This window comes from Erithacus rubecula, assembly GCF_903797595.1.
Source record: "Erithacus rubecula genome assembly, chromosome: 14".
Lineage (NCBI taxonomy): Eukaryota > Metazoa > Chordata > Aves > Passeriformes > Muscicapidae > Erithacus > Erithacus rubecula.
Genome location: NC_136666.1, coordinates 374,119 through 392,118, shown reverse-complemented (window position 1 = coordinate 392,118; position 18,000 = coordinate 374,119). Strand labels below are relative to the sequence as shown.

The following is an 18,000-nucleotide window of genomic DNA, read 5'->3' as shown; positions in this document are numbered from 1 at the left end:
CTGTAAGTGTAGTAAAATACAATTATGCTTATTAACTTGTATTAGGAATTACAAAAAGTATTGTTTTCTGTTGCTCTTAGTTCTGACAAACCCAAGCACTTTGGTCTGAATTTTTTTCGCCAGCTCACTGTAGAATATGTCCATTTTTTATGCCTCTGCTAAAAATATTGCTTCATTTATGAAAGTAAGTCTAAGGAAAAAAATGTTCTTAAAATGTTCTTGTACGGCTTTGTTCATAAGTATGGGAACTGTTTGACAGGGCAGTTGTGGGAGGGTTTGTGCTTTCTTTATGAGAATTCACCTGAATTTTGCCAACTTACAAGCCCTAGATACTCTAAGGAGTGTATTCATACTCTTGCCTCTTGCAGGGTTTGCAAGAGCCAAGGAGAGTCTTTGAGGCAAACATTCCTTGTGAATGCCAGGGACTGTCCCAGTCCTTGGCACCACTGGTGAGAGCCAAGTGACATTTGTTGGGGCTCTGCATCTTTTTCCTTCAAAGAAGGGGAGAAAAAAATAGAGGGAGACAAAAGTGGATGATATAAAGACAGGGTGAGGAAGATGAGAGCAGAAGATGAAAAATGGAACGAGGGTGAGACAGGAGTGAGTGGAATGAACTCTTCAGAACATGGGGCAGATGACTAAGGGAGAAACTGTGAGAACAGGGACAGGATGAGGGAGAGTAGCTGGAGCGGCAGGAGGGAAGGAAGAGTTATACCATGCAAAAGGAATTTGGATATTGAACTGGGGCAGAGGTTTCATCTCTTTTGAATCTCTGATTCATTGGCACAAGGGGGAGTGCAGAGCTGAGCACAGGCAAACAGATCCTTCTGGAACAGGGGATGTGCCTGCAACACACAGATCATCAATGTAATTCTGTGTGACACTTCTATTCAAGATAGAACAAGGCATAAGAAATAAAGATTTCTCTTTCTGCGTGGTATATTTCATAATAAGAAAATTGGACAGCCCTTCTCTCAAGAGCTAGAAGTGCCAGAGTTGTGCTGTGGTCTTTATTCAATCCTCTAGTCTTCTGGTACACAGTCACATGGTATTTTTCAATTACAGATTACCTTGACAATGGTGCTTTACCTTCCAGAGTCCCTGTGGACTTCTTTTGCTGATGGCAGAGTCAGACTGAGAATAGATAACTCATGCCCACAGACTCCCATAACAGTTCATCAGATGTTCAAGGAGAGCCTGGAAAAATATGGATCCCTGAATGCTTTGGCCTGCAAAAGGAATGGAAAATGGGAGAAAATAACTTTTTCAGAATATTATTGCCTCTCTAGGAAAGTGGCCAAGAGTTTCTTGAAGGTAGGTACAGGAAACAAAACCAATGCCTTTAATCCTTTTGTCTCCTTTAAAAGCCCAAGAAAACAAATTAACAAAAAAAAACCCCCACAACCCCAAACCCCATAATATATAAGAGTTTTTTTGCATTACTTGAGATCAGTAGTCACATTCTTTATTGAAATTATAATGATGAAGATGAGTTTTGGTCAGAGGTAACACTGCTGTCAGGAAACCTTGGCTGCTGTGTTGCACTGTGTCTGTGGGACATGGCTGCAGGGCTCAGCATGAGGCCTTAAGATCAAAAAGAAGAAATGGGGGAAAACTACTGTCATGAATTTGGTGAAATAAAGGCAATCTTTAAAACATTCTAAAGATAGGGTAATTGTAGTACTCATTATGTTCTTATTCATATTGAAATATTATGGGTCTTGGGCCTTTATGGGCAGGGAGAGTTCAACCAGCCAGCAGAAGGTAGTGGAAAATTCACATCCTGTTGATTGCTGATAAATACCTGGTTTGCTATGGATACCAAAATGTACCTTCACAGGTCTTGTCAATACTGTAAATACAGTAAATCAAAAGTTTCTATGGTTTATATTTGCGTGTATGTTTCTCTCCAGTGGCCTACATTATATAACCTTATGTATATTATTTTTAAGCTTGGTCTTGAACGATTCCATAGCGTAGCAATCCTTGGATTTAATTCTCCAGAATGGTTCATCTCAGCTGTTGGAGCTGTTTTTGCTGGGTAAGATATTTTTCGGGGGGGTTTTAAGGGGGATTTGGGGATTTCTGTTTTGCTAAGTCTGGAAATGTATCAAGTCAGTATTTTGTGTCATATCTTGGAAGTTGTATTGCTATTGATTAACATGTTCAGCAAACTGCTGGAGTCTCATATCCCAAATAGTCCAGACACTCATAAATGGATCCTGTTTGCCATGGGCTTAACCATGACAGTCACATGGGATCTTATCAATGGAAGATGTGGGAAACAGAGGAGAATCACAGTTTTATATTAATGATATTAATATAATATTAATAATATCTACAGTAAGATATATTGAAGCAGATGGAGTAACATATGAATATTAACTACTCCGATTTCTTCTACTCTGTTAATTTGGATTTTACTTCTTAAGCTGTTCTGTACCAATTAAATCCAAATTGGTATTTTTTCACAGCTTGAACAAAAAGAGGATATAAGTGGGGATTTTTTTACCACTTCCTGAGCTAACTCCTGTGTAACCTTAAGTGGGTTAAAACACTGAGTCCTAGCCTACAGCATCTTCTGCTGAATAGTTCAGAGGTTAGTTTTTGCAATGTGCGTAAATGGGAGATTCATGTATGTCTGAGTATGTGAAACAAACATTAGAGCTGTTCTGCTGTTTGCTTCCACATCTTCACCCCCTTCAGGTTTCATCTGATCTTTGATTAATATTCTCTTTTGATACTACATTCATGCATATATGTGTGTATGAATATAAATGTATGCTCTTATATATATACATTTTTTGATGCAGAGGAATTGTCACAGGAATATATGCAACCAATTCTCCAGAGGCCTGTTACTACATGGTTCATGACAGCAAGACTGATATCATGGTTGTGGAAAATCAGAAACAGCTGGACAAGATCATGCAGGTACAAGGTGGCTGAATGATGACTGAAATGACTCAGAAATCTGATAGCTGGTGTTGGAGGTCATGGGTTGTTCTGACCCTCTGCAGTGTCTATGGCTCCAGCAGAGAGCTCACTGGATGGTTCACTTCAGGCTTACCTGAAAAAACTCATATTTTGGTCCCATGTTTTTACTGTCACCACCTGATTCTGTTTGGAAAAGCCCAGCCCACTTGAATGGAAGATTATGTTGATGCAGGTTTGTCAAGGTCTGCCATTTAAATATGAGTGTTGAGAATTTCCTCTTTCCATGATATCATCTTTTCCTGTTGCAACATCAGGCATTAAGGCTCCTGAGTTTACTGCCCTTTGGTAGCACCATGGTTAACACGAGACAAACCTTAATGAGAAAGAAGGAGCCTCCTGAAATGAGCAGCCTCAATTTGGACAGAATCTAAGGCAGCTGGGCCTGCCTTTCAGCAGCAGTGCCAGATGTAAGACCAATTTCATGGCAAGGTGACTTGGGAGGGGAGCACAGGCAGCTCTTGGGAAGGGCTTGTCTATCTGTCAGATACTGAGGGAGGCCTGTGGTCTCATCAAACTGGCACTAAATGGCACCATTTGCCAAATTGGTCCCTCCATGATGGAGCTTTCTACCAAAACATACCTGCAAGAGAGAAGACGTGCAGTGGTTTTTTCCAAATGTATTCCATCTAAGTTGTTCATTAATTGCTTTGTATTTTGTAGTTGTGTTTTATATGCAGTATGGAGGAAGAGAGGTTCTTGTAAGTATTCTGTAAAAACACACACTCAGACAAGCCTTCTTGCAGTGTCACTTGTTGCATTTGTGGCTATAGGAGAACAGTGAAAAGGATAATGCAACAGTCATTGACACAATACCAGGCTATGCTGCCGTGAACATAGAGAGAAGAATCCTCATGGAACAGCTCCAGGGGGTTGGTGTATACACATTATGTAGAAAAAGAGAGCTCTGGCCATACTGCTTTATCCAGCTGGGGGCTTTTTTGAAACTTTTTTTCTGCAACCCAAGACTGAAATAATAACATCTCAATTGCTGTCCTTCTAATAATGTTTACATACTGGCTACCATCAAGCCACTGCTTTTGTATTGGCAAAATTCAGTTCAAAATGTGGTTAATTGAAAGGCATCTGTGAGTCACGGGGTCCCACAGAATTCAGTGAAGTCAGTGCTTCCTGCAGGCCACTGACAGCACACTAAGCTGCTGAAAGCAGCAGCCACTACTGTTTGCCTGTAAGCCTGCAGCTTTATGTTTTTATTTATCCTTACAATGTGCATACAGCTTCCTTTGCTTTTTTTCCTTAAGGAAATAGAACTTTTTTTAGCATTTGAATGTTAGTTTTTGCTGAGGGACTTTATCTCTATTGGCAATCACAGGCCAGGGTCAGCTTCTAGCTTAACCTGCACTGTTCCTTTGTGTCCTCTTTTGTGCATTATGAGAAGGATGCTGAGGAGCCATTTCTGGTATATTTTTAGTGTTTTAAACCTTTTAACTGAAACCAAATTTCCTGGAGCAGACTGTGTAGTCTGTGTAGTTCCATCCTCCTTCCCACCAACTCTAGTTGGGCTAGTTGGGGATTAGTTTAGGGAAGACCATTTGGAGGTGGAGGGAAATGGGAGGTTTTAGTGCCTGTCAAGCCATTACAGTTTTGGCAGCATTAGAGTGTATAAAAGTCCACATAAGATATGAATAATAAATAATAACTTTTTTTTTTTTTTTTTTTTTTTTTTTTTTAACAAAATGCAACAGATCTGGAATCGCTTGCCACACTTGAAGGCTGTGGTGCTGTATAAGGACTCCATTGCAGAGAGGCATCCAAATGTGTACACGGTGAGTGAAGGCTAGAACAGGGGCACAACCAAATAATGCATGGGGTTATACCCATGTATTGCCAGTTGATACATGAGCTATTATTTATTTGATACATTTCTGCTGTGATTATCTACCATTTAAAATGCATTGCTGTGTTCCAGCAAACACATTCAAAAGCTTTATCAGCTGTTCCTGATTAATTTATCTTTGATACTTCACATTTAAGAAAAGAGCTACCTTGCTTTACTGTCTGTCTCATGTCATCCTAATCTTTAACTACACTGGGTTATTAAAACACCTGCAGGTTTTAGGTGGGAATGCATACTCTCAAATGGTTAAAAAAGAAGTTGCTCCCTGGTGCCTGTGAGTTTTTAAAAATCCAGTATTTTGACTGGACTACATATCAGATTTTAGGTTGAAAAACTTCAACTGCAGAAAAAATATATTGAAGAAAAATATAATTTATTTAGTATATAAAAATAAAATGAACGGTGAACAGCATGGAAATAAGTTTTAAATGCTCACAATTTTTATAATCTGATAAGAAAAAAGCCTTCTGTGCATATTTTTTTTGTCTTGCATATAAATTAATAATTTGAAATTAATAATCAATAGTAATAATTTATTGTTATTATTACTACTACTACTACTATGACTACTACTATTAATATATAATTAATAAGTAAAAAATAAACTTCTACTGTTCCAATACTGTACATACTGTAAAGAGCATGCCTTGCATCTTGTACAATAAAAATGTTAATACAAAGATGATCTTACTATTAAAAAAGATTAGGTGCTAGCATTTAATTCTTGAACAACTTGCACTTACTCCAAATGAGTGAGAATTACTGTATTTTTAAACAGTGGATCGGTGTTCAGGTATCATGTTGGACATTTTCTCAGGAGCAGGATGTCTCTGAGTGTCTGACAGTTGCCATAGTTCCTGTCATCTAAAGGAGGAATTAGAGATTACATCACCAAGGCAGAAATGATTGTTGCTGAGGTGTGATGCAGAGCAATCAGCAGCCCACGTGGCATTTATGAAAGGGATTTGTGTCGTGTGCTGAGCATGGCAGGGCAGAGCTGGCTGAGCACTGGTGTTTCCAGAAGGCAAATGCAGAGTCAGGAGTGTGCTGTGACTCTTTGTGTACCTTCCACACTGGCTGGAATGCCAGCACCATCTGCTGCAGGTGCTGTAAACAAAGCCTGGGCAGCAGATTCTCAGTGACCAGTGCATTCCACCGTGGGAATATGGTAAGGTCAGGAAAGCAGGAACAGCTGCTTAGTGACATACAAACACTTAACATCCTTCATACCACCAGGCTTCCCAGGAGCTCGTGGAGCTGCTGCAGCCAGGTTTTGTGGTAGGGATAGAATGTGACAAACCCCTGCCTTGCTGCAGAGCCTGCAGTGCCTCTGTTTTCAGAGATGTGGTTTGTTGGAACAAAGTACAAAACTGATGAGTACTCCTTAGGACAGCCTTGCCACCCAAGAAAAGGAGGCTAAGGTGCCACAGAGGCAGACTATTGTGATCTTAGTAGCCAAGTGGCAATGCCAGAGACCTGAGAGAATAAATTAGCTATCCTCAAGTAGAGGCTCTCCTTCTTTACCTCTGTTTTTCTTATCATCCCCATTACTGCTTTGTGGTCCTAGATACAGCTCCAAGAAATTGCTGAAAAAGGAAGGTGCTGCACCTTGCATTTAAAGAACACACTTCTGTAGCACAGAATGAATCACGACTGCAATGGGGAACGAACAGTTTGGTTATCCATTTTCTTTAAAAATAGTGATACTCTAGTTTCCAATTAGCTTTGAGATCAGTGTTACACTAAACAGCACATCGGGATGTGCAGCAGAAGTATCAGGAGGCAGCAATATAATACAGAGGAGCAGGACCAGGAGTCTTCTAGGCCGATTTGTGTGGCACAAAAGCCCAGTGTAATACAAGTTTTATCTTGCTCTAGAATGACCAAATTTGAACGGAAGTTGTGACCAGCATCATATGCTGTTTCCTATAAAAGAGCACATAATTTAGGCATTCACACGTGTAGATAATTATGCTTTTGCAAAGAACCTTTTATTCAATTGCTTTATGTTTATATTTATATTTATATAGTGTACAATGAATTATAGATGAGCTGTCACAAGTGTACTCTTAGAAATGAGGCATCCATAATACTCAAAATCATCCATAATACTCAAAATCATTCTTACAGTGTGAGAGCATAACAGAGTTTTAGCCTCTGTGACTTATCCATAGCATCCACGTTGGAGGAGGAACAGTATCACTATTCCTTCTTAGATACTGAAAAGACTCAGGGCAGTACAATTTTAGATAGTCTGGTTGCAGTTCACACATTAAGGTCAAAGATAGGCTCATCATATTTCTTCCATAGCCAATGTCTGGGGAAACTTGCATTGGACAGTTGTTCAGAACAAGGCACTGAAGTGTTCTGACATTTTTGAGACAGGAAAGATGCAGTACTGTGTCAGTTTGTAAAAAGGCATTTGGTATGCTGTATTTTCTGTTCCATGTTGTAGATGGAAGAGTTTCTGGAGCTGGGAGGTGACGTGTCTGACAGCACTTTGGATGACATTATTAACTCCCAAAAACCGAATCAGTGCTGTGTTCTGATATACACCTCCGGGACAACTGGGAAGCCAAAAGGAGCCATGCTGAGTCATGACAATGTAGGTACTTTGGGCTCTTCCTGTAGCAGAGAAACAGCAAAGTGTGAAGATATTTATTCCTGTGGTTTGAAATGGCTGGTACATCCCTGAGCCCTGAAATGCTTTTGCTTTTACAGCATGGATAGTGTATTGCAAAGCAATGTCCAAAGTGCAGTCAGCTGCTTCTGGTAAAGTACAAGCAAAGTGAAGAATGAAACTCCATTCAAACAGCACTTCATAAAGTTGAATAGTTCTTTATGAACATGACATTTTTATTCACTGTCTTTCTTGTGAGATCTAATGCATGAATTCATAAATACAATTCACAGATTGCCATAAAGCCTCTCAAGCGATGTTGTAGGTCACTGTGAAGTGAACAAACCATACACGTTAGCCAGCTGCTATCAAAACAGCCTGATGGTCTGATTTTGCAGATTTTAGCAAAACTGGGGGTGAATGTGTGGGTTTTTTACTTCGGTGGTTTTTGTTCCTGGACTTGTGTGCAGGTTTCTGTGTCTGTCACTGGAGGATAATACAGCTCCAGTGCTCAGTGCTGGTGCTGACAGTTGCCCTACCTGCATTGTTGCAAACAGAAATTTCCAGTTATACACAAAAGCAAAGTTGTTTGATAAAAGTTTTCCACAGAGGTTTTCTTGGAAAGATACGTGGTTGGTGGCTGAGCAGGAATGGAAGATGCTATGGAGCCTTTCTGAATACACAGAGGATCTGTGAAAAGGGATGGTCTAAACTGAGGCCTTACCCCTTAAAATAAAGCAGAAATTATTGCAGACATGCACAATGTGGAACAGCAATTTACCTAAATGTGGGGAATTAGTGCAGTAGTTCCTGGAAGCAGAACATAATGAACTTGGTAGACAAAAAGACTGATTTGATGTTGCAAATCTATGCTCTTCTATCTCAAAGGAGTCTGGTGTCATTTCCGTGCCAGCTGCCAACTATTCTTGGCTGCTGATCACAAACAGGCTATTTTTATGTTGACAAACAGTGGAAAGCATGCCATGCCTGTAGATCTGCTGCTGCCTTCTTTAGTCAAAGATGTTTGCCACTGTTCATGTGCAAACCCAGTGCTGAATCAGTCCTGCATGACCCTCACAGATCTGCTGTGAGTGTGCCTGCGTGCTGTGAGGCTGGGAGTAAAAGCAGTGACTACAGACACATCTCAAAGACATCCTGTTCTTCCCACTGTATGAGTCTCCCATAGCTGCTTGTCTAGTGCTGCCACCTAAACTTGGATGGCCTGGCCTAGCAGCACTCTACTCTGTAAAGCCCTCTATTTCCTCAGGCCAAGCCTACACATAGACCTTCTCATTTATTACAAAGGAGCTGGCAGGAGCATGCTGTGATAATGAATACATTTTGTTGTGGTTTGTATCTGTCCTCTGCCATCTTGAATACTCTCATTCCTGTATCCTTCCTTACCCAGTTTAGATTACAGACTCCTCTGAGAAAGAAAGCTGGTTCTTTTTGTTACTTGGGGCTTTCTAGTTTGCTTGGGGTTTATTTGGGGGGTGTTGTTCATTTTGGTTTTTATTTTTGAGCACATAGATCTTCCCCACTGTCTCTCACACCATCACATATATTTTATGGGTCTTCCATATGCTGTGTTCTGATGAAGATATACATATTTAGCATCCTTGAACTGCAACTTCTGAGATAAAGTGGGAAATGGGAAGAAGAAGGGGGGAACATCATCCAGGTTCACTAAGAAGTCACGCAACACAGCTTCAAAACTATTCATGTGTGTGCTGCCTCTCATGAGAAGGGTGGGTGTGTATGTGTCACTTGGGAAGCACTGCAGTGAATATACCAGAGCCTTCCAGAGGTGCAGAGTACCACTTCCTCCTGAGTGCTGAGCCAGGGGATGATCAGTACCAGGCAATGAGCTTGTGCCTGATGCAGTAATGCTAAAGTTTAAACCCTAGTGAGCATGTCTGTACAAATCTAAGCCTAGTTCTGTATCGTATGCACCAGCCAAAAACTATATTTAGTTGCTTTTCTGTATGTTTTGCTGCCTAGCTGTTTTTCTGCATATTTCACTGTTCTTTCACATGCTAGCTGTATTTTGTGTATTTCTTAGTTTAGACCAGTATTTATAACAAGTGCACAGCATATGCCAATTTTAGGTGTTTTTTGACAACTTGTTGAGACCCCTCAAGGCCGTTGGAACATAAACTATACTAAATCAAGAGAGAAGAAGTTAAAAATACAAAATACAAGATTAAAAAATGGGGGGCAGTGAAGCTGCAGATGACCACCAATCATTGACTTTGGTGGGCTTGGACAAGGCGAGTAAATACCCTAGAATCACCAATCACAAAATGTGTGGCCAGGTGGACAGTAGTTCTAAAATGTAAAATTAGAGTTAAATTATAAACAATAAATTGGCTTCTGTATAATCATATTGATTTACTGTCCAGAAGTCCCATTTTTCCTGCAGCCTGATACCAAATTGTCCTTTGAGCTCACTAGTCACTGAGTATTTATTGTTCTTTTCCTAACTTGTAGATACAGCACTGGTGGAAGGTGCCAGTTTAATAGAAAGCCTGCAGATCTGGAGAATTGCAAAGGAAGGGACAGATCTATTTTTTTTCCATCCGTCCAGCCCATGGCTGCCTGGCTCAGTGTGTCACTAGAGCATGGTGAGCTGCTAGTGTTCACAGCCCAGCCAGGCAGCACAAATGCTGTATTTACTTATCTGCTCATCTATATTGCTGCAAAGGTCATCAGGCTTTTGGCAGTGTCCCCAGGGAGCTGACAGTCTGGTGTGTGGTCAATATTGCAATGTCTTGCTGTGAGCACAGATTTTTCAGTTTCATCAGCATAGCAAGAGGATCCTTAGTTTGTGTTAAGAGGAAAAAAGGAAAAAAAACCAAACTAAAATCCCCACCATACCTAATGTGTTTTACTGTTTATTTAAACAGATAACTTGGACATCAGCCCATTGCAGCAGAGCAGGAGGTATGCAACCTGCAGAGGTCCAGCAGGAGTCTATAGTCAGTTATCTCCCCCTCAGCCATGTAGCTGCACAGATGTATGACCTGTGGACTGGAATCAAATGGGGAGAGCAAGTTTACTTTGCTGAGCCAGACGCTCTGAAGGTATTTTGTCTTGCATTACATCTAGTTAAGATTGCACTTCTTTCTCTTAGGAAACATCTCAAAGAGAGAATATGATGTTTGAAAAGTTGTAGAGGATAAAGATTGAGAATCCATTATTGTAAGAGTTATAGAAAAATAAAGCTCATTATGTTTGTGCTCTAGATTCTAATTAAAATATATAATTCATATCTTTAAGGTTCTTATAAGGAAAAAAAAGTACAAACAGTTTTTGGAGAAAATGGAGGCAGGAGGAACTGAATCCTGTGTGTTTTTCTTCCCTGTGTAGAAACCTCCCCCAGTGTGTCAGACCTGACATGTTAGTGGATATGGCTGACTGAAGTGGGTTCAGCAGCCCTTCTTTATGCCCTACATATTTAGTGATGTTCCACAGAGCTAAACATTCAGGTTTTACTTCATCCAACCTCTTCATCTCTGCTGTGTGCCTTTTGTTGAAATTATTTAATTATTGTAACAGGGCAGCTTGATCAACACACTAAAAGAAGTGCAGCCAACATCTCACATGGGAGTTCCCCGAGTATGGGAGAAAATCATGGAGAAGTTGCAGGATGCTTCTGCTCAGTCAGGATTTATGAAGAAGAAAATGCTGTCCTGGGCTATGTCACTTAGCTTAGAGAGGCACCTGATGGGCTCAAACAGGTATGTATGTAGTACTGTGAGTGAGATTTCTAGAAACCTGGAACCGGCAATTTTTAAACCATGAAGCCTCGGTGAAACTCTATAAAAAAGTGGGTAAAATTTGGCTGGGCAGCACAGCAAATATAGTGCAAGAGGGAGGGTGTAGTTATCAATTATTATTGATGTCAATTATTTCACAATGAAGTGTGAAATTTCTTGTGCAAAATGGTATTCCAAAAGATCATTCCATGATATTCCTTTGCTCGTCTTATCATTCAGCTTCTCAGATACCTTGCAAATTTCAGATTTCAATGGTGTAGGTTCTCAGAGACACATTTAACTGATAAAAAAATCAGGAATACAAGAGCTGTGTTGTATACAATATATTTTTATAGATTCTTTATGTATTTGTTGAACTCTGATACCTCAAGAATTGGAGGCAGGAAAGCTGCAAGAGAAGGAGAAATTAAAGACATAATAAATGAAAGAAGGAAGAATATGTCACCTTACTTATGTTCTAACATCTGTCAACACCCAAAACCATATGACAGATACATCTCCAAACAAAATCTGTTCCTGATTTTGTTTTGAAAAATTCGTAGGTTGCTCTGACTTGTGTATTTGTACCCAGCAGTGGACTCCAGCAGCTCTGGACAAGATTAGCAGACTACTTAGTGCTGGCAAAAATCCGCAATGCTCTGGGGCTCTCTTCCTGTCAGAAGCACTTTTGTGGTGCTGCTCCCCTCAATAGAGAAACACTGGATTTCTTCTTGGGTCTGAACATCACCCTGTATGAGGCCTATGGGATGAGTGAGACCACAGGCCCACATTGCCTGTCTGGGCCTTGTGTTTACAGGCAGCACAGGTATTTTTGCTTTTATTACTATTTTTTAAATATCTGTTTCATTTTATCTATGAAAAGAGTATTTACTAAAGTCAGAAAATATATTACACCTTATTTTATTTTCCCTGAGTGCATTGCCATGCTGCTGTGACTTTGGGAGTCAGAGTAATTTCCAGGTCAGAATTTGAACATGCTGACTCCATAGAACACTGTGCCAAGAGCACAGAAACGGAGCTACAGCATTATAGCCAAACACAGTGACTACATCTGACATATACCCTAGCCCTGGCCCAGGGGAGGAATGCAAGACCTCAAAACCAAGCATGGTATTTTATGCCTGAAGATACAGGGGGGAAAAGCAGCAAGCACAGGCCAAGACAGACTGCCAGGAAGTGCTCAGCCACCCTAACAAATCTGCCCTACTGAAGGAGTATTCCATGGCTGCCAGACAGTTACAGCACGGTGGGATTTGCAGTCATGGATACTTTGACAGTTTCAGTGATTTGGCACATTGGCCAGCTTATCAATATTGTGTTTGATATTTCTGTGATGCTTGTGGGGTTTTTCTGCTCTTCTCTGGTAGCTGTGGTAAACCACCACCTGGATGCAGAGTGAAACTGGTGGACAAAGATGCAGAAGGCAATGGAGAAATCTGTTTCTGGGGAAGGACTGTTTTCATGGGTTATTTAAATATGGAAGACAGAACAAAAGAAACCTTTGATGAGGAGGGGTGGCTGCATTCTGGAGATTTAGGAAAGCTAGACAAGGATGGCTTCCTCTATGTCACTGGAAGAATTAAAGGTAATAGGCAAAATTTTGCTTTCTGTCCTGATAAATGTTCAGCACTATTCAGTCATCTCTCAGATATGGTGTATCTAATGAAGTGTCTTTCCTCTAATGCTGGCAGCACTGCCCTAACGGGAAGGTAAAATAAACTTTCCTTTGAGAAAACCACAGTGTGCTCTGTGTTAGGGAAGGTTTCCCTCTAGTCTCTAGTAGGTGGAGATTATTCAGTTCCTACAACGAGACTTTTCATCTCCCAGACCTTTACTCAGTATTAATTACAATTAGCAATATAAACTGCTAACACAGTTTAATGTGTTGTCTTAGATCTGAATGATACCATTAAGCTGTCCAGTCTCCCTTTGAGTCTTGCCAAAGTGTCTTAACTGCAAAAGAGAATGTTCAGGCAGAAGGAGAGGCACCCTCTGTTACACTGCAGGTGCTGTTTTGGGTCAGAGTTCGGTTCCTCTGGTGCCTTAGGTGAAGTGTTTGCAGAGAGCAACAGGGAAAGCTGAAGCACTTGGGTATCATTAGAGACACTGGCTGAAGGCTCACCAGACTCACACTGCTCACTGACTGACATGGAGATTTTCTTCACGAGATGTATTCAGGCTGTGGGTCTGGTCACAAGCAAAAGTAACTGAGGAAGATTGAAGAATTCAGTTAGTATAGTCTTAGAACATAAGATGAATCACTAGGGGATAACACAGATGAGTGAATTTGTCACAGGTAGCATCATGTCCTGCTAGCAGTCAGGTCTGAAGTTGGTACTATTAATAGCCTGCACCAAATGCCGCTGTCTTGATTTTAACTTGTTTTCTTGTCTGATTCATTTTCCTTCAGCACAGCAGTAACAACCCCTTGTCTCAATCCGTAACATTTGTGTTTCTCTAATATCTGTCTTGATTCCTGAACTAATAGCAGTTACTCTAAATTACAGGACAGGTAGACAATCTGGGATAAAATAACCATATGTCCAGTTTCAATGAAGTTTTAAATTCAAGTCCAAATCAGGCCAATGAAAAATTAAGGGCCAGAGAGATTGGTAGAGGATCTGAGACAAAAACAGGACTATTGCTAAAGGAGGGTGGAATGAAAGGAAAAGTTAGACCTAGAAGAGTGTGACTGTGTTATTTGTTGAAGCATGTTCTGAACTGCTGTAAAGACAGTTCTTTGAGGACGATGAGAAGTCACCAATATAACAAAAGCACAGAATTGGAATTTACTTAGAGAATGCTCAAGTTTGTAATAACTTCATGGAATATATGTATTACGCTTCAGAACAAATGTTGCTTTTATCAAGCCTTCCTCCAGTAGTAACTTATTTTTGTCTGACCCCTCTCGGTGGATTCCAGAATCGGTTTTAATCATGATGTTAACAAGAATTTGCTTTTTGGTGAGATAGCAACAATAGAATAGAGGGTGAATCCTATGGTAATTTGGAAGAGATGACCTGTCACAGAAAAATTCCAGTTATGTAATGGTCCTTTGAGAATAAACTGTTGCTGGATTATGTAAAAAATATCTGGAGCAAATATACTGAGGGAGATCTGAGAACTCGAGCATGTGTTTGAAAAATAGTAGCATTTTTGTTTTGAAGATAATTAATGGGATTGTGGTATTTGGAAAATATTATCTTGGGAAAAAATCTCTTATTTTTAATGTCAAAATAAGAAAAGCAGGTTGAGCCAGACATTAACCTGATCCTTGGAATTTATTTGAATTCAACTAATTGCCTTTCTTTTTTTGCCTAGATTTGATTATTACAGCTGGAGGTGAAAATGTACCTCCAATTCCAATTGAAGATGCTGTTAAAAAGGAACTCCCAATTGTTAGCAATGCTATGGTGATTGGAGATAAGAAGAAATTTTTGTCAATGTTCCTGACACTAAAGGTAAACCAGTTTTAATATTGCCTTCAGTGAAGTTATGCATCTGCACCTAACAAAAGAATAATTTTGAACTATTTGCAAAAATACCTAAAATTAGATAGGAGGATGTTAGTGAGGGAAAAAGATGAAGCAACTACGGACAAATCCTGCTGTGTTTAAGCTTAGGGTTACCTGATCTGCTAAACATCCAAATATTTAATGCTATTTCTCCTACATATACAGTAAGAGCTATTTTCTATTTAAATGCAAAGTTTTATATAAGAAATGCTGGAAGATTGAGAAGTCTCTGTAACAGAACACAACTATACCTTTTATGTTTACAGATGGGCAAAACCAAGAAATGTTTCTGTTATAGGTAAACCCGGAAACTTTCCAACAGAAACATTTCTCTACAATTTGTTACTTTTATAACAGAAGAATGATGGCCATGGAACAAAATTATTAACAGTCTTGCTGTGGTATAAGCTCCAGTTGAGAAATCACTGTTTTCCTAAAACATTTGCACTTCAGTTCTGTGGCCATACCTAGTGAATGCCACTTAGGAGTTCTCATGCTGTGTGCCTTTGTGACTGATACTCCCTATCTTCAGGTACAATAGAAATACTAATTTAAGAAGTCTAGGAACACTTCTAAATCAAGCTGTTTACATTATACCATAGTAATTCCACTGAACGATGAGCTAAATGTTTCCCTGTAACAATGGAGTCATGTGGAAAATATGGCAGAAATTCAAGGTCAGAGATGGAATCTATGGCCTAATTTATTCACACATTTTAAGTCTGTTCAAGACATCTGCATATAAGCTGAAAATATTTGCATTTGGTGGCCAAGTGGAAAGAAAAGCCCTTTATGATCTGTAGGTGTTTCTGCTTTTTAAGGCTTACAGCATGTTTCTGTGTTTACACTGAGCCTTCTTCCCAAGAAAGACAGCCTGGTCAGAGAAGCTGTTAATGCCTCCGGAGAGTGAATGTTTGATGATTCACTTCATTTGGTATTTTAGAGTGTGCTGGACCCAGATACATCTGATCCCACTGACATTCTCACAGAGCAAGCCAGAGACTTCTGCCAGAGGAGTGGCAGTAAAGCCACTAGAGTGTCTGAGATTGTAGCCACGAGAGACCAGGCGATCTACAGGGCCATCCAGGAGGGCATCGACAGAGTCAACAGCACTGCTACCAACAGGGTTCACTGCATTCACAAATGGATCGTCCTGCCAAGGGACTTCTCCATTGCTGGCGGGGAACTAGGTAAGACTTACTGATTTATCTTCAGGTACACAAAATTAGGAGGCTGCTGATCTAAGAATATTCAGTACAGGGAAAGGAAAAATGGTTATGCAGTGTGTGGTAAGAAATACAAAAATTGGAGTTGTTGCTACACATGGATGAATCTGTACTCGTTTGCAAGTAGAGTTCTAAAATTTCAGATTGCTTTGGGTAATTAAGCAATTTTGGTTAATTCCTTGTGCATTAAACTATTAAACTTCCAGTAATAATACTGAAAGTGATGCCTGGAATGGCAACCTAGAACAAAGGCCAGACAGTTAAAGGAGAAAGGGCAGGTATTTATTGAAAGGTGTCATAAGGTGTAACTTAAGCAGGAGTCTCACACAGCCTACACCCAAGCAGGATGTCACACTTGTGAAAATAAGGTGACCTTGGGTTTCCAGCCTAGAGAGAATTAGTTTTTTCTGAATAAAATGGGAGAACAGTAGCTGACAGGCAATGGAGTTTGTGTTATGCACGAAAGCAGTACTTATCTGGAAAATATAAAAGCTAAAACTTAAGGCATCCAAAGTTTCTCTTTAGAAGAAAACAAAACCATCAAGAGTGTGAAAGCCTGATAATGGAGCCCAAAGCACATTACCAGGCTTTTTGAACAAACTGGGAATTGTTTAAAACTTTCAAAAAACATGGTTTTATGGAAAAAGCAGTAGCCACTCACCACCCTCTTACTTGCAGCTCTCTTGGAAGTCCTTAAGCTTATGTGGAGGCAATCTCACACATCACACTTGCTTATCACTTTTAGCATTTACTGTGCTTAGAGGGGGGGCATGTTCTTCCCAACAGGCTCTTCAATAAAAAACTTAGGCAAAGTTGAGACTGAGTAGGAATTTCTGTTCCTATTTCTGGAATTGATTCTTCCTCTTTCAAGGTCCCACAATGAAGCTGAAGCGGCTTGCTGTGCTTGAGAAATATCGAAATGAAGTAGACTCCTTCTATAAAGAATAAAAAGTGTTTCCTCCAAGCATTAAGAAAGATCTGTGAGCAAAAGGAAGTATTTTCTCATCAAAAGCATTAACAAAGATTTATGCTTTGAGTTTGTAGTCTATTGAACCAAACCCCTAGAAAGCTGCTGTGAATTTAGTTGTTCCTGATACTCACCTGATCATTTGTCCTCTTTTTACAGAAGCATCTACAGTGCATCCATTCTCTAATACAGCTTTTACTTTATGACCTAAATGATTAAAACATCCTTCTGTGTTGTATAAAGCAGATATAACTAATTCCTCTAGATTGAAACAAAGAAGTTTTTTATACAATCTTCCATTTTTCTTCCTTTTCTTTTGTTCTACAGGATGTTTCCTGTAGCTTATGATACATTTTGCTAGATAGCAGTACACCTTAATGAAACTGTCATACCACTCCAGTGATAATTATTAAAAAAAAAAAAAAAAATCAGAAGAGCTGGGATTTTTTTCCCCTCCCAGAGAACACCTTCTTGTTCACTAATACATTTCAGAACCTGAAGACACTCCTGTTTCTGTGAATTCTGGAATTCAGACTTCTGTGAACACAGCAGTTTGCTTCTTAATTCCACATTGGAATAAGCATTACTATTTCTCACAAAAACAAATAATGAGAAAAAGCAGGGCAATACCTCCCTAAGACTGAAAGATACAAAGGAGTAACTACAGGAGCCTTCACATTAAAATGCTATTACAGAAACTTCTTTAAAATTGCTTACAATGCTTTTCTTTGAGCAGTGCTTGTCAGCATGTATCTGCATATTTCACATTCACATTGCACTAATTCTGACTAATGTGGGCTACATTTCTTTTTACCTGTATGCAAAATAAATCATATTATGAGAAGGAAATGCTTGGCAAAAAGTTGTCTAAAGGGTGTGCTGTAAGTGATCTCAGGCAGACAGCTCTAGCAGCTCACACAGGCAGACAGGCCACAGCCCATTATTGAGACCAAAAAATGATGCAAACAGGATAAGGTTTCCATAAAAGTTCCATCACCAGTCTCACACATCTTACAGACCTCAGATTTGTTGCAAGGACCA

The 18,000-nt window shown here is 39.8% G+C and overlaps 1 protein-coding gene across 1 annotated transcript in view; it reads left to right on the top strand.

Moving 5' to 3' along the window:
- The window catches only part of ACSBG1 (acyl-CoA synthetase bubblegum family member 1), an 84,583-nt gene that overhangs the window by 15,974 nt on the left and 50,609 nt on the right, over nt 1–18,000 (top strand). The window contains exons 3-14 of the mRNA XM_079318050.1: nt 1,097–1,314; nt 1,953–2,041; nt 2,814–2,934; nt 4,701–4,781; nt 7,308–7,457; nt 10,379–10,555; nt 11,031–11,212; nt 11,823–12,056; nt 12,619–12,836; nt 14,573–14,712; nt 15,710–15,956; nt 16,864–16,928. Of these exons, the coding sequence (XP_079174176.1) occupies nt 1,097–1,314; nt 1,953–2,041; nt 2,814–2,934; nt 4,701–4,781; nt 7,308–7,457; nt 10,379–10,555; nt 11,031–11,212; nt 11,823–12,056; nt 12,619–12,836; nt 14,573–14,712; nt 15,710–15,956; nt 16,864–16,928 (1,922 nt within the window). The remainder of the gene's footprint in view (nt 1–1,096; nt 1,315–1,952; nt 2,042–2,813; nt 2,935–4,700; nt 4,782–7,307; nt 7,458–10,378; nt 10,556–11,030; nt 11,213–11,822; nt 12,057–12,618; nt 12,837–14,572; nt 14,713–15,709; nt 15,957–16,863; nt 16,929–18,000) is intronic.